The sequence below is a fragment of the Aethalodelphis obliquidens genome, unplaced genomic scaffold (assembly GCF_003676395.1).
Source record: "Aethalodelphis obliquidens isolate GAN/ISIS:26980383/991018 unplaced genomic scaffold, ASM367639v1 scaffold18, whole genome shotgun sequence".
NCBI classification, from domain to species: domain Eukaryota; kingdom Metazoa; phylum Chordata; class Mammalia; order Artiodactyla; family Delphinidae; genus Aethalodelphis; species Aethalodelphis obliquidens.
Genome location: NW_020837962.1, coordinates 13,054,297 through 13,076,801, shown reverse-complemented (window position 1 = coordinate 13,076,801; position 22,505 = coordinate 13,054,297). Strand labels below are relative to the sequence as shown.

Here is a 22,505-nt window from a genome sequence, read left to right as displayed (position 1 = left end):
AGCTAGGTAGCAACAGGGTAGGTGGAGACAGCTCCTGCCAAGTGCAGCTCACAATTTCTGTGCTGCGTCTCATACCCTATACAAAGATGTCTCCCAGAGGGAGTCAGGAACCTTCTCGGATCCCACAGCTGGTGGCGCTAGAGTACCCCCAGGGGGTCCCAGCTTGGGAGTGGCCGCAGAGGCCTGGGGGCGGAGGCTCCTTATGCCCCGGGGCACGACAGCAGAGAAGAGGAAGTGGTCGGGCAAGGTTTGGGGGCGCCCCGAGAAACAGCTGGTGAGGTGGGGGTCCAGACCACCAGCGCGGTCACTCACCAGGCCCCGCCCCGTCACGCGGTCACGTGTCAGGCCCCGACCCTGAAGCGCGATCACGTGCCCTGCCGCCGTAACGGCGGAAGTGGCGTCGTTGCCAGGCGGCCGTTGCTAGGCGCGCACTGCGTGCTCTGCGTGGAGCGCGCGGTGGCCGAGGCGGGAAGCGCGAGCGGCGGCGCCATGGCCGGAGGTAGCGGCGCGCGGCGGGAGGGCCGGGGGCTCGGGGCCCGGGGCCGGGCGCCGGGGTCTGGGACCCGAGATCCGGCGCCGCCGCGGACGGGTTGGTGTTGAGATTCGCCCGGAGCCCAGTCCGCGCGCTGCGCTGGCTGTCACAGCTGGGGAGCGCGCAGACCCTGCCCCGGCCCCCTCCCTAGACCCGCGGTGGGTCTGGCACCTCACGCCCCCGTGTCCCCCAGTGTGGCAGCAGCCGTTCCTCAACGTCTTCAGACACTTCAAGGTGGACGAGTGGAAGCGGTCCTCTAAAGAGGGCGACGTGGCCGTCGTGACGGTAAGTGGGCCGGGGCACCTGGCAGCAGGAGCGGCGTCTTCTCCTCTGTCTCCTGGGCCGCTTTGCTGCAGCCCTCCTGGCGCTCCGTGGGGCTGAGCGGGACGCCATGCCTCCCGTGTCTCTCTGCAGGACAAGACCCTCAAGTGCACGGTGTACCGCGTGCGGGGCCCTGTCTCTGCTGGCAATTACATCCAGCTCCCCAAAACCAGCACCCAGTCCCTGGGGCTGACCGGACGCTACCTGTACGTGCTCTTTCGGCCCCTGCCCGCCAAGCATTTTGTCATTCACCTGGACCTGTGTACCGAGGTTACAAGCTGGAGAGCGGGAGCTGCCGGTGGGGGCCCTGCACTCATGCTGCAGTCTCCTCTCCTCACGCCCATGCTGTATGCCCACAGGGCAGCCAGGTCATCCGAGTGTCATTCTCCAACTTCTTCAAGGAGTTCAAGTCCACAGCCACATGGCTTCAGTTCCCTTTCATCTGTGAGACTGGGACACCCAGGAAAGGTAACATGCAGATGAGGTGTGAACGGGTCACAGATGGTCTGGGAGAGGCAGGCAGCCAGAAGGCTCAGCGGGGAGGCAGGCCAGGGACAGCCTGGGTGGAGGGGCATGTGGCTGTGGCCATGAGAGTGGGGACAGGCCGAGGACAGAGAGTGCTGTGGGCCAGTTGGTGAGGGTAGGCTCTGACCTTTGCTCCTGTCCTGCACACCTGGCAGGTGTGGGCTCTCCTGGTGCCCGCTGGACCTGCCTGCAGCTCGACCTGCACGACATTTTGCTGGTCTACCTGAACCGACGGTACAGTCACCTCAAGAGCATCAGGCTGTGTGCTAGCCTGCTGGTCAGGAACCTCTACACCAGCGACCTATGCTTCGATCCTGGTGAGGGCTAAAGGTGTGCTTAGCCTGCAGCCCACCTGCTCTAACTCCCTGTGTGCTGGCCTCCACACCCTCCCTGGCACTTGGTGAAAATGCCCATGCTGTACCATCTTTGAGCCTCCCAGCTCCCAAGGCAGCCACTGGGGGAGAGGGTGGCTGGGCTCGTGGCCAGGCAGTGCCCTGCTGGCTGGCACCTGGTGTTGTCTTGTCTGGGCTGGGAGAGGGAGCTGGGTGGGCTTCCTTGGACTCTGCTCTTCGTAGCTGTCACTGTCGCTGAAGCCCGGTGTGCAAAACTGCCCATCACCCCCATACCTCGAGAAATGGCATTCCCGGTGCCGAAAGGGGAGAGCTGGCACGACCACTATGTCCACATCCGGTGAGCAGCTCTGCCTGTCATGAGGGCGGCCGGGTGGAGGGACGGCAGGGCCGCCCTTGGAAGCTGACTGTCCTTCCACCCCGTCAAGGTTTCCAAGCGACAGCTCAAAAACACCCTCCGAGGCAGTTCAGAAGAGCTGTTCGCCTTCTGAGGCAGGTGGGCCTGTGGGACCAGCGGTGACCCAGCTTCAGGCCTGAAGGGCCCATGGAGCTCGGCGGGAGAGGGGGGCCTGATGCTGCATCTGGGGAGGTGAATGCAGCAGCATGATGCCTGCAAGGGTGAGGGGAGGCTGTCTCGAGGCCCCAGACCCAGTGTGGGAGGTTCCGACTAGAGTGCCGGGTGGCTTCAAGCTTTCCAACTGGGAAGGGGTGCCGGGGCCCACGGGAGGGTAGGCTACAGCTGTTGTTGTGGCTTCCCTCCTGCATAGTGGGCAAGGTCAGGGCCCACTGCTGACCCCTGCCCAGTGCCTTGTGGCCACGTTCTCACAGGCTTGTCTGCACTCTGCTCAGTGGGTTCTTCTCAATTGCAATCTTAGCGGGGCCTATGCTGCGGCTTCTTCCTCACCCAGCGGACTTCAGCAAGCCTGTTCAGGACAGCCTGGCCCTCATGGTCCAGAAGCGTGGCCCCACAGCCGTGAGTGCCCTGTGCCCTTGGAGATGGGGCTGAGGGTGGTGGCCACAGAGTGCTAACAGGCACTTGTCCTCCCGAAGTCCCGCCAGGCCCCCTCTGTGCCCAGGCCCCTTCCAGAAGTCAGTGTGTCCTGTGAGCGCTCCAAGGTCTCTAGTGTGGGTGGCCCCAGTGGCCGTAGCCAGGAGCCCTTGGCCTGGGTGGAGGCCACTGACAAGCACGTGGCCAGTGACAGCCTTCACGTGTCTGTGCATCAGACGACTGTGGAGCCCACGGCCCCAGAGGATGCATCCCCACAAGAGGTGAGTGCTTTTCCCAAGGAAGGTGGGGCTGGACTGTGCCGCCGAGGGGGGTGGGATGTGGACGAGGTGTGGGTGGAGGGCTGCTGGGCCTCTGTCCACTGGGAACATGCGTGGGGCAGATGGTCTCTTCCCATCTAGTCTCCTGGCAGAAAGCAGAACCAACAGGAGGTGGCTTTGGGCAAGAATCGTTTTCAACAAAGAGTAAGGAGGGGGCTGGTGCCCTGACCCCAGCCCCAGTGGTTTGGTGGGGGGCGGGCTTAGGCTCCAGGCAGGCGCAGGACTGGGGTACCTGGAGGGTCTAGCAATATGATTGGAATTCTGGTTTCCTGCCATAGAGCAGCTGGCAGAAGGCACTAGAACCAGGTGGCTTTCTTGGGAGGCAGGCACCAGCTCTGGGTGGGGCAGCCTTGGTGGGACAGGAGCCTCGCCACTTCGGGGTCTCACTGTGAGTTTGCCTATTTCAGAGCTTCCTCCCGGATCCGGTCCTGAGGCTCAAGGGGGTCATCGGCTTTGGGGGTCACAGCACCAAATGGGTGAGGGGTCCGACTCTGTTCTTGCTGGGTCGTGCAAGTGTCAGATACACAGAGGGGACAGTGGGCACACCCCGTGTTTCCTTGAGGTGGCTGTGTGGACAGCCGAGCTCCCCCAGGCGTCGGGTCCCTTCACCGCTGCGGATGCCCAGCCCTGCCCGCATCCTCACACGCTCGGTGCTTCCTTGACGTGATGACATCCCGTCGCAGGCGTCCCTTTGTGTCGTGAACACCAGCCGGGTCGGTGCTGGTCCGATCGCTCAAGCTTCCAGAGACCTGAGAGCCTTTGCTCACCCTTTAAAGCTTTGATGCGTGTTGTCCAGCCGAGTGGGGCCGGGTATGGGCGAGACTTGTGGGACCCTGCAGGAACAGCAGCAGGAGAGGAGGCTGTGTGCTCGCCAGGCCTTCCAGGACACGAACTCCGAGTCTTTGTGGGCTCTCTGGCCTTTTGTCACCTGAATCCCAAAGTTTCTTGTGTTGCGGACAGGGCTTAGAGGAAGCCCTGCCTTTGCGCACGTGCACCCGAGCTCTTTCTGTTCTTTTGGCACATGCATCCCATTGACTCCTGTGTGTGGGGCTCGGCGGAGTGCTGGGGTGGGGGGACGAAGCCGACCAGCCTGTGACCTCAGCCTCCGGCCCCTGTGCACAGGCCCTGTGGACCCGGGATGGGGCCGCCGTCGTGTACCCTTGCCATGCGATCATCGTCGTCCTGTGTGTCAACACCCGGGAGCAGCGTCTTTTCCTTGGCCACACAGACAAGGTGGGCACCCTGGCCCAGGGGTGGCTTGTTCTGCAGGCACACACCCTCCCTCACCCTGCTGCCCCCCAGGTCTCTGCCCTGGCGCTGGACGGGAGCGGTTCCCTGCTGGCCTCAGCCCAGGCACGGCCCCACAGCATGCTGCGTCTCTGGGACTTCCAGACCGGGGAGTGCCTGTCCCTCTTCCAAAGCCCAGTCCACACCGTCTGCTCCCTCAGGTGGGTGCAGGGTCTCCGAGGGGGGTGGGGGCTGCGCCTGCAACACTGACCTCCACCTCTCCATCTGCAGCTTCTCTGACAGTGGGGAGGTGCTTTGTGGTGTCGGCAAGGACCGCCACGGGCGGATGGTAAGCAGGCCAGGCCGGGGGAGGTGGGGCAGCCCATCCTGGGGTGCAGGCAGGCAGCAAGGGTCCCCCGCAGGCCTCCCCCAGCCCCGCCGGGCACCACTGCGCCATACTTGCCAGAGTGTCTGTTTCACTCCCTCGTGGATGGAGCTGACCTTTGACTGACCGGCCTCGACCGGCCTCACCCTCTTCAGTGGCAAGTCCCCCACGCCTGAGCTGGGCGTGTTTAACATGACAGCATCTCTGAAGTTGGGTGTTTCACCCGGGGTCTCTCCTCCACTCGTGGTTGTGTCTCCTGTTCCTTTCTGCATACATATGTCTGTGGAAACCCCGGGTGGGCACATGTAGGTTCCTCCGGGCCGCAGGGGCCAACTTTCCCACCCCCTGCAGCCCAACGCGCCTGCTTCTGTGGGAGAGCCCAGGCGGGTGGTGGGTGCTCAGCGTGGACTTGTTGCAGACTGTGGTGGTGTGGGGCACGGCCCAGGTGGGGCGAGGCGGAGAGTCCGTCATCCTCACGAAGGTGCACAGCGACGTTGATATCCAGGCATTCGAGGTGGCCTTTTTCGATGAAACCAGGTGATTGGCTGCCCGCCTGCCCATCCTCCGTGCTGGGACCAGCGAGTTGTGAGCTGGCCCCTCCTCCCTGGCTCACCTCCTACCCCTCACAGGATGGCATCGTGCGGGCGGGGCAGCGTGCGGCTGTGGCGGCTGCGAGGTGGGGGGCTGCGCTCCTGCCCTGTGGACCTGGGGGAGCACCACGCGCTGGAGTTCACTGACCTGGCCTTCAGGCAGGCCCAGGACGGCCATATACTGTGAGCCCCACCCTCCCTCCCCTAATGGCCAGGGCCCGCCCATTCCTTGCCCCGCTCCTCGGTCCCTCCGCCTTCACTTGTTACTTCTGCCTCTCTGAGCAGCTACGTCTGCAGCCGCAGCGGCCACATCCTGGAGATTGACCACCAGCGCATGGCTGTGCGGTGCGCTCGCCGCCTCCTGCCTACACAGACCCCTGGTGGCCCCCTCCCACAGAAGCAGACCTTCAGTTCAGGTAGGTGGGCCCTGCTGTGTTGGGAGGAGCGGCCCTGACGCTTTGGGCTGACCGTGCCTCCCCCTACCCAGGCCCCGGCATCGCCATCAGCAGCCTCAGCATCTCCCAGGCCAAGTGTGCCATGGGCTCCGAGGACGGCTACCTGCGCCTCTGGCCCCTGGACTTCTCTTCTGTGCTCTTGGAGGCAGGTGGGGCCTCGACATCACCTTGCCACCAGGGTTGCCGCAGGAGGGCCGTGTCCCCGGGCTGGACGGCAGTCATGGGGCTCCAAGGGGCTGTGTCCTGAGCTGGGGTCCACCATTGCTGAGCCCAGGGGTGGGTGGTCACAGGGGAGGCACCTGTTGTAGCTCACAGGGAGATGGGGCTCCAGGCAGCAGGGAAGTGCATTTCTCAGTGTCCTGGGCAGAGGGGCTGGGCACAGGCACAGCATGGATATGGTCAGCCTGCCCCAGTTGGCCCAGGTTCCGGGCCCACCCCACTACAGGCCTGGGCGATCACCAACCCACCCTGCCTGCAGAGCATGAGGGCCCCATCAGCTCCGTCTGCGTCAGCCCTGACGGCCTGCGTGTGCTGTCCACCACCTCCTCGGGCCACCTGGGTTTCCTGGACATCCTGTCCCGGGAGTACAGCGTGCTGGTGCGCTCCCACGCCGCCCCGGTGCTGGCCCTTGCCACTGAGAGCAGCCGGGGACAGCTGGCCACTGTGTCCCAGGACCACACTGTCCGCATCTGGGACCTAGCGACCCTGCAGCAGGTGGGGTGTGGCCGGAGGGAAGCCAGCCAGGAGGGAGGGACTGGAGGGCCGCAGGCCATACTGAGGCCCGGTGGGTGGGGCCCTGAGTTCTTCTGCCTGTGTTTGGGGCCTGAAGGTTCAAGGCACTTGGAGAGAGACTGGCTCTCGGGCCTTGTGGCCAGCTGGTTGCCCCAGCCTGTCCGCCCTCACGTGGCCCTGTCCTCCAGCTGTACGACTTCGCGTCTCCGGAGGAGGCCCCGTGTGCTGTTGCCTTCCACCCTACCCAGCCCACCTTCTTCTGTGGCTTTAGCAGCGGGGCCGTCCGTTCCTTCAGCCTGGAGACCACCGAGGTCCTAGTGGAGCACAGGTGGGTGGTCAGCCGGCTCTGGCCCCACAGACGATCGAGGTGGAAGCTCCAGTGGTTTGTGGGTCCCCTGGGGAGTGTGGGAGATCGGGTAGTATGGGAGAGGGCCGTCTACTGGAAGCCCCGCCCTCTGCTGCCCCTCCGGGATTCTGCAGGAGGTCTGGGACGGTGCAGCTCAGGGGCAAGCCAACGGCGTCTCGTGTGTGCAGGTGTCACCGCGGAGCCATCACCGGCCTGGCCGCCAGCCCCGACGGCAGCCTCCTGTTCAGCTCCTGCTCTCGGGGCTCCCTGGCCCAGTACCATAGCAGCGCGCCCCAGTGCCGCATCCTTCGTGTGACAGGTCAGGCCCCCAGGCCCAGCCCCAGCCCCACTCTGGCCTCCCAGCCATCCCCTGGTCAGGTCCCTGCAGGGGTGGGGGTACGTGTCGCCCCCGACTGTGGTACTGCGTTCTACAGTCGCACTATTGAGATCCCCAGAGCCAAGTGTGGTTTTAGGACTCACCAGCCCCCCGAGATTGAAGGTCAGTGAGAGTCTGTGCCCACCCTTCCCCAGGAGGAAGTGAGTACCTGAAGCCTGAGCACCAGGCCAGCAGGGGAGTCAGCCCCCTCCCATGGCCACTGTAACTCGGGCCAGCCAGATGGTCACTTGGTGGTCACTCGGAGAACCCCCAGATTTCCTGGCAGTCCGTGGTGCCCACTGGTGTCTTGGTGCTCTCACATCTAGGCCCCATGGGCTGGCTGCTGTGGGATCTGCCCTGCCCAGCCCGCAACAGTAGGTCTCTGACCAGTGTCTGTTCTGGTGCCCCACCCCTACCCTGACCCAGCTGACTGCCTGTCCCCATATGCCGGCAGCTAACGTGGTGTGCCAGGAGGCTTGCCCGAGCCCCAGTGCCCTGGTGGTCAGTGGGGACAGCCACCTGCTGGCCTTTGTGGGTCCGTCCAAGTACACAGTGACTGTCATGGACACAGCCTCACTGGATGAGGTGAGTCAACTGGAACCCTCCCTGTGTGCAGTGAGGGTGGAGTCACGCCAGTTTGGCCCACAGACCCTGTGGGCACCCTGACCCTGGCAGCTGCGTGTTTCCCTGGGTGGGAGGCCATGCTCATTTCAGAAAGGACCTGGGCCCTGCGCCCCTCATGGCACAGAGGACATGTGAGCTGTGGGCAGCCTGCCGGATGGGTGCCCAAGGCCGCCCACGGCCCGGGCCCCAGCTCTGGGGGCTCGAGCTCTGGCCGGAGGTCATGGTGAGGACACTTGCTGCTCTCCCTCAGCTGCTGAGGGTTGACATCAGGACTCTGGACCTGGCTGGCAGCTGCCTGGACTCAGCTGTGGCCGTCTGCTTTGGCCCTGCACCCCCTGGCCACTTGCTGGTGTCCACGTCCTCTAACATGGTTGCAGTGCTAGATGCCACGTCGGGCCGCTTGGTCCGGGAGGTGAGCCCAAGACTGCGGCTGGTGGCCTGGCCTCCCCTGCCTTCCCGGCTCCGGCCTTGCTGCCCGCAGTGCCCAGAGGAGGGGAGGCCCAGGGCTGCTTGCTGCTCCCTAGAGGTTGTGTTCTGTGAGAAGGGGGCTCCCCCAACTGGTGGTCCTGTGTGCTCTGACTTTTTCCCTCAGCAATCCCTCTCTCTCCCAGCTGTCCTGTGTCCCCCCTGCGGCCTGCTCTGTCCTAGCTCTCAGCGGGGATGGCCGTTTTCTGCTCACAGCCGCTGACCGGGCCATCAAGGTGTGGGACTACTCAGCACAGGCTGGCCCTGGCTGCCAGGTGTGTGCCCTGGGCGGGTGCACAGCGGGTAAGAAGGAGGGTGGAGGACAGTCCCTGAAGTTACCCCGTGCCTGCTGGGGCCTGATACTGCACGAGGTCCTCTTGGTCAGTCTGCAGTCTGGTGGCCAGGTGTCTCCAGCTGTGCCTCAGTGGTCTCTATGTTGCCACACTGCTGCCCTCAGGTGTACATCGGCCACTCAGAACCTGTGCGGGCCGTGGCTTTCACCCCCGACCAGCAGCAGCTCCTTAGTGTGGGAGACGCCATCTTTCTATGGGACGTTTTGGCGCCCTCTGAGAAGTTCCCTCCAGGAAGGCAAGTTCCTGCCCTCGACATGCATCTGCCAGGCCTTCCTCTGCACCCCTTCGCCCCACCCGACCATCTCTCTTGTCACCTCTGCAGTGTCCAAGGCTCTCCCGGGGCCCCCACAACCTGCGAAGCTGGTGAGTGGTCCCACCACACTGGCAGTCTCCATGGTGATGTCTGGTGCTGGCGCTGTAACCGCTGTAGGTGCACAGCACTGTTCTTTTCCTGAGGGTCCCGATGCAGAGCTGGTTGGCCGTGAGGGGCTGGGCACGCCTCCTGCTCTGCCCTCCCCAGGCCCTGAGCTCAGCTGAGCTCCTTCCGTCCTCAGGCCTGGGTACAAGACAGCTGGAGGACGTGGTGTCCGGGGCCAATGGGCTTCCCCGGCAGCAGGTGCCCATGCCATCCCAGGCGTCCCCACCCTGGCTGGACATCTGTGCCAGGCCCCCCAAGGACCATGATGGTGAGGGCAGGGGTCCTAGGAGGGCCTGGAGGGGATGTGTTCCTGGCTCCCATCCTGACATGCTTTGTTGCTCCTGGCCTGGGGGAGGGGCAAGGGCATGGGGGTGCTCTGCTCCCTCGTCTCACTGTCTCCCCACCCTCCTCAGGCGCTTTCTCCATGTCAGATGAGAGCCGTGGCCCTGAGGGTCTCCGCCAGGCCTCAGGCCCACCTGTGCTGGTGCAGAAGGAGGCTGGCAGGGCCGGTGATGGGGCCTGGGGGGCCATGGGGGGCCCCTGGGACCTTGGCAGGCCTCCCAACCCCCGTGGTTGGCCCAGTAAGCAGGGGAGGGGCAGCAGGGTGGGGCAGGGTCACTCATAACTGGACCAGGGCCCAGGTGCATGTACCACGTGGACTCCAGGTGGCCTAAGGACAGACCTGGCTGCCCCTGGCAGACAAGGGATGGTCACCTACAGGACAAATGGAGAGCCCAAGGCCCCTGCTGGGCCAGGTGGGTGATGGGACGTGGCTCATCTGTACCCTTTGAACCCAAGCGTCTGACCAGCCAGGGCAGGGTGCCTGCAAGGAGGGTCACTGTGTGGTCCCTGGGGGTTCACAGCCTCATTCCCTTCCCTGACAGGTACCTGCAGCACTGGAAGAGCCAGGGCCCAGCCCCCCACTCGCCCGGACTCCTATCGGCATTTCACAGCTCGCTACAAGGCCTCCCTGCTGCCCAAGGTTGGCTGGGTAGGGCATCCTCATAGGCCCTGCCACCAGTGGATATCCTGGAAGCCCAGGGGTCCAGGTGGCATGGCCCTGTGGTGTCTGGGGTACTCCTGCTCCCTGGTAGACACAGGCTCCCTGGGGTTTCCCTGGGGCAGCTCCCAGAGCTGACAGCAGCCCAGGCCTTGCTGGCACTCGCCCCACGGGTCACCCCTCTGCCCTGAGCCCCATGCTCTCACCGGACTGGTTTAGGTTCTCACTGTCACGCAGTGACTGGACCCAGGCGTGTCCTGCTAAGCCCACACACTCACTTCACTCCATGGTCCTGGCTCCCCTTCACTTCCCCCCTGGCAGGCGCCTCCCCGTCTCCTCCTCCTGCCTCCCTGTCTGCATGCTGCATGCCAGGCTCCCAGCCCCGCTGGCCACCGCGTGCAGACTTTGGTGCCCACGTACCTGCCGTTTGCCTCCTCCCAGGAGCATGCATCTCCCAAGGCTCAGTCCCACGCCCGGCCTGATGGGCAGAGCTTGAGGTTGGGGGCCTGGGCCAGGTGGGCCGGTGCCAGCGTCCTGGGTCCACTTCCTCACAGGGCCTCTCCTTCCCTGCCGTCGGCGATGAGCGGCTGCACCTGAAGGCCGTCATGGGTTACAACGGGAACGGGCGCGCCAACCTGGTCTGGAGGCCAGACACAGGTGGGGGCCATGGCCCAGACGCTGCAGGGTGGGCTCAGTTCTGTCCACCCCTAGGCCAGGCCCCATGGAGGGGCCCGCAGGTGGTTTGGGCTGCAGGACGGGCGTGTTCTCCTGGTGGCACTTCCTGCTGTGAGCAGGAGTTCTCCTTGGGGTGGGGTTGGGGGGTGTGGGCACGAGTGCCTGGGGCTGTGGGGCTGACGGGGCGGGCGCTTCCTCCCTGCCCACAGGCTTCTTCGCCTACACGTGTGGTCGCCTGGTGGTGGTGGAGGACCTGCACTCTGGTGTCCAGCAGCACTGGCTTGGCCACCCTGAGGAGATCTCCACGCTGGCCCTCAGCCACGATGCCCAGGTGCCTGTCCTGCAGCCTGCCTTGAATGCCCAGGGCCAAGGTGTGCCTCGGAGCTTGGCTCCTTGAACTGCGTGCAGCTGGCTCTCGCTTCCAGAGCAGCCCTTTACACAGAGCGGGAACGGGCCCGTGGACTGCACCCTCCCTGCTGACCACCCACCTGCCTGCCCGCCAGGTGCTGGCCTCTGCCTCAGGCCGAAGCAGCACTGCCTCCCGCTGCCAGATCCGTGTCTGGGACGTGCCAGGGGGCTCCTGTCGGCAGCTCCTTTCTCACCACGACACTGCTGTTCAGGCCCTGGCTTTCTCACCAGACGACAGACTCCTCGTCACTCTGGGTCAGCAGGGCGGGGGCGGAGGACAGTGGTCTCTGGACTCCCCTGCCTGTCCTGGGAACCCTGGGCAGCTGACGTGGTCACTCTGCATCTCCCCCAGGGGACTATGGCGACCGCACCCTGGCCCTGTGGAGCATGGCCACCTACGAGCTTGTGTCCTCCACGTGCCTCCCAGAGCCAGTATACGGCATGGCCTTCAACCCCTGGGACGCTGGCGAGCTCGCCTGCGTGGGCCAGGGTGCCGTCACCCTGTGGCTTCTGCAGCAGCATGGGGGCGATGTCAGCCTCCAGGTGCCAGGGTTCAGAGGAGGCTTTGGAGGATGGGGTCTGGCTGGACCCCAGGGCATCGCTGACCCACACTGTGCTCGTGTCCCTCCAGGTCCACCGAGAGCCCATCCCTGAGGAGGTGGGGGGGTGGGAGCTGACCTCGCTCTGCTACGGGACCACACCCCTGCTCTACTGCGGCTCCAATGCTGGCCAGGTGTGTGTTTGGGACATGTGTGCCAGCTGCTGCTTCCTGGCCTGGGAGGCGGACGACGGTGAGATCGGTGGGTGTCTGACGGAGCCTCCGTGGCCCTTGACAGCTTGGGGCTCAGTTCTCCCTGGGAGTCCCAGTGCTGGGGCGGTGGACACCGTCTTGAGTCCCAGGCATCTGGGGACGTGGCTCACGGCATCTCCTGTCCCCCAGGAGTGCTGCTGTGCTCGGGCGCGCGTCTGGTCAGTGGCAGCAACACCAGGCGGCTGCGCCTATGGGCCGTGGGGGCCGTACCAGAGCTGAGGCGCAAGGGCTCCGGGGCCAGGTGAGCGTCTACAGTGTGTCTGGGAGCTGGCACTCTGTTGCCAGCTGGGCCCGTCCCCCAGGGGACATGCTCGGGCAAGGCCAGGGCCCGTGGGCCAAACCACCTGGCTCCCTCGGCTCTCGCTGCTGCCACCCCTTTGACCCCCTGCTCTTCCAGGTCTAGCTCTGTGTTTATGGAGCGTGAGCTGACCCTTGACGGGGCCGTCGTGAGTGCAGTCTTCCACGAAAGCATGGACATGGGTGTGGTGGGCACCACGGCGGGCACGCTCTGGTACGTCAGCTGGGCTGAGGGCACAAGCACCCGCCTCGTCAGCGGCCACCAGAGCAAGGTGAGGCCGCTGGGCCACCGGCTTGCCGCTGAGGATTTCTGAGGGGATCCCAGCCCGCACAAGCCGGTCAGTTGCCGTGCACTCCCTCCGTCCCCGCCCCCCTGGGTGCTCCCAGCCCAAGTGCAGCTGCGAGTGTCCAGGCGTTCCCAGGACCAGCTGCACCCCTGGAACCACGCACCCCTCCCCGTGGGCATGGGGTCCATGCCGTGTCCACGTGCAGCAGCCCCAGGCCCTGTGGCCTTCTTGACCCTTCCTCTTTTCCGCCACTTTATTCTCTTGTAATTTACGTGTTGAAGAAAACTGGTCATCCACCCTGGAGTCTTTCACCACCGTTGTTGGACATGCTTCCCTGGGGTCCGAGGGGTCTGGAAGCCGGGCCAGGGTCTAGTCAGGGCCAGCCAGTCCCAACGTTACTTCCTTCTGGGAGCGTTGTGTCTCCCACCAGTGATGCCCTTGTCTGGCGGCAGGAGTTGCAGGTGGCAGTAGTCAGATCCCTCGTTCTTTCAGAAGGGAAGTGGCCTCGAGAGCTCTCAGGTTTCCCGGGGCTGGGACAGGGCACAGGTCCCTCGTGGACCAGGCCCCCCAGCAGCAGTCAATGTGTTACTTTCTGAGAGCTATTAAGGGCTGGTGGGTGGAAATGTGGGTCTGGCTTCCCCACCGTCACTTTCTCTTGATGCTCGTGGAGTCCTGGCCTTGGCTGGTGGCAGGGTCTTCAAGTTGGCTCCTGAGTCTTTTTAAAAAAATTCTACGTTCATTTGTTCAGGCGTAACAGTAGCCAACAAAGAAACTCTTGTGTGAGGTAGTGAGGGTTACATGTTTCCTTTTTCTTTGGTAATGGCTTTATGTCGAGGTATAATCTGTGGGCCACACACCCATGTAACATCAATGGATTTTGAAACATTTGCAGAGCTGTGCAACACCGCAGTCACTTTCATCCCAGAAGGAAACCCCCCAGCCATTAAACACTCACCACCCAGCCCCTGGCAGGTGCTCACAGACTCTGTCTCTGTCGGTTTGCCTGTTCTGGATGGTCCCTGTGAACAGAAACACACTCTGTGGTGTTTTCTAATCTGCTTCTCTTACTGAGCATCGTGTTTTCAAGGTCCATCTGAGTTGTAGCGAGCGTCAGTGCTTCACTCCTATTTACTGCTAAATATGCTTCTGTGGTACAGATAGGATGAGTTTATCCACCCACCAGGGCATGAGCTCGAGGGTGCTGAGTTCTTGACCTGAGCTGGTGGTCACTGGTGGTCCCCCTCTTCTGTGGACCACAGGTGCTCCAGCCTCTCCCTCTGCAGCTCCGCCCGAGACCGGACTTGGCTGTTCCAGAGCCTGTGGGCCCCTCCAGTGGGAAATGGGCTTAGAGGTCATGGTCTGAGGCCCAGAGGGGCCCATCACTTCTCAGCCAAACAGACCTAAATTATTATTTTTCTAAGATAAAATGCATCAGGAGTTTATACTTAATGCTTGAAATTCACATTCAGGACTCGGATATTTTGTTTTACCTCATTGGTGCACGGCCTGTCTCCTTTTTTTAATTTTTTAATTTTTATTTTAATTTTTTTTTCTGTCTCCTTTTTTTTACACCAGAGATCCTGACTCTGTGTAATCATACAACTGCTTTCTCCCTTGATACACATGACACACACACACATGACAATCTCAGCCCCACCCCCCCTGCTGTGATGAGGCCCAGGAGTGGCCCCCCTGGGAGTCCCGTGTTCTAGGTTCTGTCAGGACAGTTCCTTCTGTGACGTCCTAGCAAGTGGATGGTCAAGTTCAACTGACTGGTGGGCTTCTTGCAATTTGGATTCCACCCAGGTCTAGTGTGGGGACACTTGGGAGGGAGGTCGGTCAGGACAGTTTCTTTGTGCCACATGGTGGGCCGGGGCCAGGTAGGCTCAAGGGGGAGATGGATGCTCTCATGAATGACCTGGCCATGCTGTGTTCCCTCTCTGCTTGAGGGCCATGGGCCTCAGGTAGGGTGGTGACTCCTCACAGGTGAACGAGGTGGTCTTCAGCCCCAGCGAGTCCCACTGTGCCACGTGCAGTGACGATGGGAGCGTGAGGGTGTGGAGCGTGGCCAGCATGGAGCTGCTGATCCAGTTCCAGGTGCTCAGCCAGGTACTTGGGGGGCGCCTGGGGCTGGGGTGCACGCCCGGGACTCCGGCAGCCTCGTCCTCCGTCCAGCCTTGGTGTCTGTCTGTGGCCTTGGGCCTGGGCCCCTTCCCCTCTCCCCAGGGGAGTGCTAATGTTTTCCTACCGTGGGTCCCCAGAGCTGCCTCTGCCTGTCTTGGAGCCCCCCATCCTGCGAACGCCCAGAGCAGCAGTGGGTGGCAGCGGGCTACAGTGACGGCACGCTGCGGCTCTTCAGCATCCCCCTCATAGCGATGGAGCTCAAGATGCATCCCCACTCGGCTGCACTGACGGCCATCGCCTTCTCTGCTGATGGTGAGGCCGGGCTCACGGTGACAGCACGGCTTCTGCCTGGCCCAGGTCACACCTTTGGGCTGAGGGCTAGGGGCTCACGAGTAACAGCTTGGTCTCTGCCTCGCCCAGGTCAGACCATCCTCTCCGGAGACAGGGATGGGCTCGTGGCTGTGAGTCGCCCTCGCACGGGGATGACCTTCCGTGTGCTGAATGACCATCGGGGAGCCCCGATCTGCACCATCCAGAGCACGAGAAGAGAGGTGAAGTAGCCTTGTGAGCCTGCAGGGCCTGGCCTGAGCCGAGGGTGCTGGCAGGGAAGGGGATGGGAGAGCAGGGCAGACGACACCTACCAGCCTTTATGTCCCCAGTATGGAGACTTCGGGGCAGAGGGTGTGGACCTGTGGCTGGCTGCCAGCGGGGACCAGCAGGTCAGCGTTTGGGCCTCCAACTGGCTGCAGGACCGCTGTGAGCTCGTGGACTGGCTGAGCTTCCCAGCGCCCGCCCTCACGGAGGTAAGAGTCCTGGTGGCCCTGCGGGTGGGGTGCCCCCCCACCCTGCCACAATGTGCTGTGCCCTCCACAGGTTCCAATCTGCCCGCCACCCTCCCTCGCCGCCTTCTGCCCCTGGGATGAGGCGCTGCTGGTGTGTGCGGGCCTCAGCATGCACCATGAGGTCGTCTTCTACAGCCTCTGCCAGAAGCAGGCACATGCACCCCTCCATGTGGTTCTGGGAGCCTGAGGGACCCGGGGCTGGGGAGGGACAGGTCTCGGGGCCACGGGAACCCCCGCCCAGTGCCTCACGCTTGCTGTCTGCAGGTGATGAAGAAGATCCCACTGCCTTTCTTTGCTGTGTCCATGAGCCTGTCCCCTGGGGCCCACCTTATGGCCATTGGCTTCTCTGGTGAGTGCTGGTGTCTTGAGTGAGGCCCAGTGGGTACACCTGTGCCCCCACACTGAGCCGTACCCCTCGTCCCTGAAAGTGGGGTGAGGACACCTGCTCCAGGGGAGTCTTTCGGGTAGGGTCAGGAAATGAGGGGGGTGGGGGGCCAGGTTCCCCCAATGAGGCACTGGCCCCAGCTGGAGACAGAGCCAGGGTGGGTTGGAGGAACCCTGGGTCCTGGAACTATACAGACACAGGCACAGGGCCCACGGCACCCTAACTGTCCCAGCCCACACGATGCTGTCCGCCAGCAGAGCGTGTGCTGAGGCTGGTGGACTGTGCGTCGGGGGCCGTGCAGGACTTTGCTGGCCATGATGACTCGGTGCAGCTGTGCAGGTTTGCCCCATCTGCTCGGCTGCTCTTCACGGCGGCCCACAATGAGATACTGGTGTGGGAAGTCACAGGCCACTGACCCCCAGTGGGGAGTGTGGGGTCAGGTGTTGCCCTGCTGGTCAAACGGGCACCTGGCCTGGGCAGAGGCTCAGCTGAGAAGCTGGGTTGGCCGGGGGCCTTGTGCTGGGCCAGGATGGCTGGGTGGGCTTCACCCCTCCACACCCGGCTGCCCAGGAGTGTGTGCAAATCATCAAGACCTTGAACATGTATGAAGTGCTTATTGCTTCTTTTCCTTTGGGCTTTTGTTTCTACCTTGTACAGTTCAAATAAATGTGGGTGTTGCACTGAGGCATTGTCTCCTGGTCACTCCAGACTGCCTGAGCTCAGTTTCTGCCCAACCTCCAGACCTCCTGCTCCCTGCCAGGGATCCTGACCCCTGCATGAGCTGCGGGGGCGGGGCGGCACTGGGCAAAGGCCCCGCCCCCCTGGCCGGCGCGGCGCTGGCAGTGCCCGGCGTGCCCACGCGGTGGCGCCGCCGGGCAGCTAGGCCGGTCTGGCCCGCCGGCCTCGCTAGGGAGGCTGCGCGGGCGGGGGCCGGAAGTGCGGGCGCAGCTACAGCGCGGGTCGGGGTTGTGGGCGGGGGCCGGGCCTGCACTGGGGTCGGACTGCAGCTCCCGGCGGCCAGCATGAAGCGGGACGTGCGCATCCTGCTGCTTGGCGAGGGTATGTAGGCGCCTGGGCCTGGGTCAGGCGGGGGTCGAGCCTGGTCGGGGATCTTGGGGCCGGGGTGGGGAGAGGCGCCGCGACCTTGGCCGCCGCGCTGACCGCGCCGCCCCGCGCAGCCCAGGTGGGGAAGACGTCGCTGATCTTGTCGCTGGTGGGCGAGGAGTTTCCCGAGGAGGTAAGGCCGAGCGCGCCCCCGCGCCCAAGAAGGGCCCAGGTCCGGGCGCCGCCGCCCTCCGCCCTTCCCGGCTGTCCTCACGGCCGCGTCTGCCCCAGGTCCCTCCCCGGGCAGAAGAGATCACCATTCCCGCGGACGTCACCCCAGAGAAGGTGCCCACCCACATCGTGGATTACTCAGGTAGAGGGGCCGCCCGCCCGCGGTTGCGCCCAGGAGCGGGCATCTCCGGCAGGTCTGCAGTAGGGTCTCTTTTTCCACCCAGAGGCTGAGCAGACAGTCGAGGAGCTTCAGGAGGAGATTCACAAGGTACGGTGGGTCCTGGGGAAGGGAGTGCAGGGCTCAGGCCTTGGGGATATGGCTGCCCTGGCTTGATCGGCTTCAGCCTCTGAGGGATTGGATTAAGGTGCCCAGAATGTCTGCAGCCTCGCTAATTCTGTTGTGACCTGTTAGCACTGAGTGTCTTTGGGGTCCCTGTGATGCACTCTGCTGGGAGCCAGGAGGAAGGCCCATTCCTTCCTCTTGCATGCGTGGTTGGCCAGCCCACAGCTCTCCGTGCCTAGCCTTCCCTCTTCTGGTGGACCTTGGGGAGCAGTCTCCAAGTCCTTGAAAGTGATCCCTTGGGCAACTCTGTGCCCAGCACCCCCATTCCCCACTCCTTAGTCCAGCCCACTGTCCTGGGCCTCTGGGCTGCACCGGGTGTCATGACCAGGGCTGTGGGCTGCACAGCTAGCTCTCTGCTCTCCTTTGCACAGGAAGACCTGTGCTTGGACCAAGCTCCTGGTAGGGGTGCTGCCCCTGCAGCATCTGCTGTGTCCTGGGGGTGCCACTGGGCAAGGGTACAGGCCGCAGCCACTGTGTTGCCATCATCCCCTACCTTGTGCTGTTGTCCTCTGTCTGCTGTTGCCTGTAGTGACCAGGGAGCGAAGGGCTGAGGCTGGGGCTGGGGAGTCAAGTTTAAGGGTGGCTGTGTCCTGAGCCCTCAGAGGACTCGTTGACCAGAGCTGCAGTATTGGGGCCTGGCATCTGCAGCAGAAGTGGGTAGGGAAGAGCTGGCCTGAGGTGTGCCTAGCCAACAGCCAGTGACTCGGCCTGGGAGCAGCTGGAAGGGTGGGCTCCCCAGTCTCTGAGCCCTGTGCTGTCCAGCTTGTGAGTGGAGCAGGGAGCTTCAGATCCCACCATACAGTCCCTCTCCCTGCCCCCAACAGGCAAACGTGGTGTGCGTGGTGTATGACGTGTCTGAGGAGGCCACTATTGAGAAGGTGAGCAAGGGAACTCTCTGTCCATCCTAGCTTTCTGTCACTGGCGCCGAGCCTGGTCATCAACCTGTTCTCTGCACACACCACGGCGGACGCTCAGTTGACCCGGGTTCTGGGCAACTTGCACCTGTGGCTGGCCCCACTGGGGAGCTTCACGGAGCCATCCTGGCCACGGCCCCCAAAGCTCCCCCCGAGTTCCCATGATCCTGTCTCCCGCCGAGAGCGTGGATGGCCTTGCGTCTGAATCTCTTAGGCCTGCAGGAGGAGTTGCTGATCTCAGGCCCTTTGTGGGTGTTTGGGAACTGCTAGGATCAGATGAGGTCCTACCTGCCCGCTGCTCTTCCCCACTGGTCTTGTTGCCAGTGGCCGTGACTTTGGCTCTCAGTGGCCCTCAGTCTCCCCCGTCTCTCCTCGAGCCAAGTGAGAGTTCCACATGGGAGCTGTGGGCCGGGCAGGCCTCCATTCTCATGGCCAGGTCTTACCTTTCAGATCCGAACCAAATGGATCCCGCTGGTGAATGGGGATACCAAGAGGGGGCCCAGGTAATAGGCAGGACTCGGGGAGGGGGGCTGGGCCCCGCCAGCTCCCTGATCCCTGGTGACCGTGGGTCTCTCCCCCAGGGTCCCCATTATCCTGGTGGGCAACAAGTCGGACCTGCGGCCGGGGGGCTCCATGGAGGCTGTGCTGCCCATCATGAGCCAGTTCCCTGAGATCGAGACCTGTGTGGAGGTGAGCAGGCAGGGCCCCGGGGGTGCCAGGACTGCAGAGGCGAGGACAGGGGGCCTGCCTGCCTCCCCCTCTGAGTCTGTTCCCACGTGTCCCAGTGCTCGGCGAAGAACCTGAAAAACATCTCAGAGCTGTTCTACTACGCACAGAAGGCCGTGCTACACCCCACGGCCCCCCTCTATGACCCTGAGGCCAAGCAGGTGGGCTGAAGGCACCGGTGGGGAGGGCGAGCAGGAGGGAGTGGTGGGGGTGCTGAGCCGCTGTCCCCACAGCTGATGCCCGAGTGCGCCCAGGCCCTTACACGCATCTTCAGGCTCTCAGACCAGGACATGGACCAGGTGCTCAGTGACCAGGAGCTTAATGCTTTCCAGGTGCGCCCCCTTCTGTCTCCTGGCGGTACCCACCCTCCCAGCTGCAGCCACACCCCACGCCTTGGCTGCCCTTGTGACGGATGGAGAGGGCAGCTGGCTGACTAACGGCGACTTTCTCTCGGAAGCAGATGTCCTGCTTCGGGCACCCTCTTGCCCCGCAGGCCCTGGAGGATGTGAAGGTGGTGGTGAGCAAGAATGTGGCAGGAGGCGTGCGGGATGACCGGCTGACCCTGGACGGTGAGGCCCGACACCCTGCCTACATCGGGCGTGGGGTGTGGGGCAGGGCCGGGCTGTGCCTGGTGTTACTCCCTTTTCTGCTTCTCCTGAGCAGGCTTCCTTTTCTTGAACACGCTCTTCATCCAGCGAGGCCGCCACGAGACCACGTGGACCATCCTGAGGCGCTTTGGCTATGGCGACTCGCTTGAGCTGACGGCCAACTACCTCTGCCCACCGTGAGTGGCGTTTGGGCTCAGGGCTCGCCTCCCATCTGTGTTGGATGGGGCCTGGGGCTCCTGGACCCTGTGCTGGGGGCCATCGGAGCATCTCTCCCTGGCGGGGGGACTCTCTGCTTGCCTGGATGGCCTGTGTTCGGAGGAGGTGCCCTGCGGAGCACAAGGAGGTGTGCACAGCCCCACCCCCATCCCGGCACCCGCAGGCTCCATGTGCCCCCCGGATGCAGCACCGAGCTCAACCACCGCGGCTACCAGTTTGTGCAGAGGATGTTCGAGAAGCATGACCAGGTGAGGGCGCTGGGCCCCACTGAGACCCCCTTGGCCTCCCACCCGCACATGTCACCGCAGCTCCTCTGCCCGCAGGACCGAGATGGTGCCCTCTCGCCAGCAGAGCTGCAGAGCCTTTTCAGCGTGTTTCCTGCTGCTCCCTGGGGCCCCCAGCTCCCTCGCACAGTCCGCACCGAGGCCGGTCGGTTGCCTCTGCACGGGTATCTCTGCCAGTGGACGTAAGTGCAGCCCTCACCCACTGAGACATGGCCTCACCCTCTGCCCTGCTGTAACACCACATCCCCACTTCTCCCGTCCCCAGTCTGGTGACCTACTTGGACGTCCAGCACTGTCTTGAGCACCTTGGCTACCTGGGCTTCCCCACCCTCTGCGAGCAGGATTCCCAGGCCCACGCCATCACAGGTGGGTGCCCGCTTCCACACCGGCCCCCAGCCAGTGCCTCCCTGGCAGCCCTTCCCTCACGTTCATCCTTGCTCCCTGCCCACAGTCACCCGGGAGAAGAGGCTGGACCAGGAGAAGGGACAAACGCAGAGAAACGTTTTCCTGTGCAAGGTGGTAGGGGCCCGCGGAGTGGGCAAGTCCTCCTTCCTGCAGGCTTTCCTTGGCCATGGCCTGGGGGTGAGTGTCCATGTGTGCCGTGCGTGGACCTGAGGGGCAGGGGTTCTGGAAAGAGTCCAAGCAGTGAGCTTCAGGGGCGTCCCTCCTCTGCACCAGGATGCTGGGGAGCCTGCCGGGGAGTCCTCTGCCTACACCATCGACACCGTGCAGGTCAACGGGCAGGAGAAGTACCTGATCGTGAGTGCGGGGTCCCCAGGGTAGGCCTAGAGCGTGCACGCTGAGGGAGCCGCCCAACGCGGCCCTGGGAGACCTAGCCTGTGCCCCTCTGAGGCCACCCTTTCTGTTCAGCTGTGTGAGGTGGGTGCAGACAGCCTCCTGACCGCCTCGGCCGACGCCACCTGTGACATCGCCTGCTTGATGTTTGACAGCAGCCACCCCAGGTCCTTCTCGCTGTGCGCCAGTGTCTACAAGGCAAGGTCCCGCCCACCCTGGGGGCCCTGCTGCATAGCAGGGCTGTGGGCAGGTGTCCCCCAGCACACTCACATGGCCCCTCCCCCTGCAGCGCCACTACATGGACAGGCAGACCCCCTGCCTCTTCGTCTCCTCCAAGGCTGACTTGCCCGAAGGCGTCTTGCTGCCTGGTCTGTCTCCAACTGAGTTCTGCCGTAGGCACCGGCTGCCCGCCCCCGCCCTGTTCTCTTGTGCCGGCCCAGCCGAGCCCCGCGCGGCCATCTTCACCCGGCTCGCCACAATGGCCGCCTTCCCGTGGGTACCAGGATCGAAGCCCCTGTGTGGGAGACCCCTCCCTGTCCCAGGAGAGTGGCACAGCTGTGGTGTCAGGACTGGAGTCAGTCAAGGTTGCAGGGTGGGCCTTGGTGCCTGTGCCGATGCTCAGGCGGGGCCCTCGGGGCCTGGCCTGACAGGCTGCCCTCTAGTCTGGGGGTACTGCCATGCTGGGCACTGACACAAAGCAGCTGAGTGGGGCTCTGGGACTTTGTAGGAGACGGAGGTGGGGTTACAGCAGCAAGACTCCCCTCTCTCCTGCAGACACCTTGTCCACGGGGAGCTGCACGCCACCTCCTTCTGGCTCCGGGTGGCGCTGGGGGCCGTCGGGGCTGCCGTTGCTGCCGTTCTCAGCTTCTCACTCTACAGGGTCTTGGTGAAGAGCCGATGAGGTCCCAGACCCCACAGTCTGATCTCAGGGTGCTGGTGTGGGGCCACTTGCTTGGTGGGGGATGGAGACCCTCTCAACTTTCCTCCTGAGGACAGTCCACCTGCTGCCCCACCCCTGCCTCAGCCCCGAGGGTGGCCCTGGCTCCCAGCAGCCTGTGTCCGGCCTTGCTGCAGGTGCCGGGCATGATCCTCTTCTGTGGGCATCATGTGTTGGAGGGACCGGGAGGTGTGGGTGAGGAAGTCAGTGACCCCAGACCCGAATTCTCAGGGCTCCACTCCTTCCTGGTCCCATGTGGCCAGAGGGTATGAAGGGGGTAAGAGGGCAGAGCTTTGGGCCAAAGGCAGGGGCGTGGAGGCAAGAAATGGCTGGACCATTGTGCGCGCCCCCACCCCCCAATCTGAAGACAGGTCCAGGGCTGTGCCTCTCACAGAAGACGTATGAGATTGGGTTTCCTGATTAAACTTCACTTGTGTCTTTTACATATTGGGTCCTGCTTTCTGAGGATGACTTCTTGAATTAACTAAAACGTGTCTTTGGTCTGGGTGTGGGCTGGGAATGTTACTCCTGACCCCCTCGCCTCCTCTCTGGG

The 22,505-nt window shown here is 63.7% G+C and overlaps 2 protein-coding genes across 12 annotated transcripts; both read left to right on the top strand.

The window, feature by feature from the left end:
- The first annotated feature begins 382 nt into the window (after nt 1–382).
- Nucleotides 383–16,539, top strand: WDR90 (WD repeat domain 90). Of its 5 annotated transcripts, none has more exons than XM_027117967.1 (44): nt 383–499; nt 726–817; nt 947–1,123; nt 1,213–1,321; nt 1,534–1,695; nt 1,954–2,068; nt 2,157–2,224; nt 2,604–2,701; nt 2,779–2,997; nt 3,136–3,198; nt 3,462–3,530; nt 4,177–4,287; nt 4,357–4,502; nt 4,573–4,630; nt 5,085–5,203; nt 5,296–5,439; nt 5,542–5,672; nt 5,744–5,860; nt 6,157–6,425; nt 6,632–6,771; nt 6,924–7,108; nt 7,620–7,750; nt 8,040–8,201; nt 8,401–8,529; nt 8,712–8,842; nt 8,930–8,970; nt 9,162–9,293; nt 9,439–9,606; nt 9,691–9,780; nt 9,910–10,007; nt 10,580–10,682; nt 10,910–11,031; nt 11,204–11,363; nt 11,461–11,651; nt 11,740–11,908; nt 12,049–12,160; nt 12,317–12,488; nt 14,490–14,612; nt 14,765–14,939; nt 15,048–15,178; nt 15,287–15,430; nt 15,501–15,620; nt 15,734–15,818; nt 16,109–16,539. In XM_027117967.1, exons 1-44 carry the CDS (start codon nt 490–492, stop codon nt 16,267–16,269), a joined length of 5,652 nt encoding a protein of 1,883 aa, XP_026973768.1. In that variant the 5' UTR covers nt 383–489; the 3' UTR covers nt 16,270–16,539. The 5 variants fall into 5 exon arrangements, with proteins under 5 accessions (XP_026973768.1, XP_026973767.1, XP_026973770.1 ...); XM_027117969.1 differs by having other exon boundaries at nt 384–499; nt 6,190–6,425; nt 6,978–7,108; XM_027117966.1 differs by having other exon boundaries at nt 6,190–6,425; nt 8,471–8,529; nt 9,162–9,606.
- Nucleotides 16,293–22,395, top strand: RHOT2 (ras homolog family member T2). Of its 7 annotated transcripts, XM_027117977.1 has the most exons (19): nt 16,301–16,913; nt 17,033–17,091; nt 17,190–17,271; nt 17,354–17,397; nt 18,297–18,350; nt 18,837–18,889; nt 18,968–19,076; nt 19,172–19,273; nt 19,346–19,444; nt 19,573–19,681; nt 19,776–19,896; nt 20,100–20,184; nt 20,260–20,402; nt 20,486–20,586; nt 20,672–20,802; nt 20,899–20,979; nt 21,091–21,213; nt 21,305–21,507; nt 21,790–22,395. In XM_027117977.1, exons 1-19 carry the CDS (start codon nt 16,631–16,633, stop codon nt 21,914–21,916), a joined length of 2,109 nt encoding a protein of 702 aa, XP_026973778.1. In that variant the 5' UTR covers nt 16,301–16,630; the 3' UTR covers nt 21,917–22,395. The 7 variants fall into 7 exon arrangements, with proteins under 7 accessions (XP_026973781.1, XP_026973774.1, XP_026973780.1 ...); XM_027117975.1 differs by having other exon boundaries at nt 16,298–16,913; nt 17,033–17,271; nt 17,356–17,397; XM_027117976.1 differs by having other exon boundaries at nt 16,298–16,913; nt 21,305–21,908.
- The last annotated feature ends 110 nt before the right edge of the window (nt 22,396–22,505 follow it).

Bases quoted from the DNA above. Each gene is read 5' to 3' on its own strand.
- WDR90 (XM_027117966.1), top strand. The intron at 11,032-11,203 runs GTGCCTGTCCTG...CCTGCCCGCCAG, and splicing joins CCCTCAGCCACGATGCCCAG to GTGCTGGCCTCTGCCTCAGG. The intron at 14,940-15,047 runs GTGAGGCCGGGC...TGCCTCGCCCAG, and splicing joins CATCGCCTTCTCTGCTGATG to GTCAGACCATCCTCTCCGGA.
- RHOT2 (XM_027117973.1), top strand. From the start codon at position 16,631: ATGAGCTGCGGGGGCGGGGCGGCACTGGGCAAAGGCCCCGCCCCCCTG. The intron at 20,803-20,898 runs GTGAGTGTCCAT...CCTCTGCACCAG, and splicing joins TCCTTGGCCATGGCCTGGGG to GATGCTGGGGAGCCTGCCGG. The intron at 21,214-21,304 runs GCAAGGTCCCGC...CTCCCCCTGCAG, and splicing joins TGTGCGCCAGTGTCTACAAG to CGCCACTACATGGACAGGCA.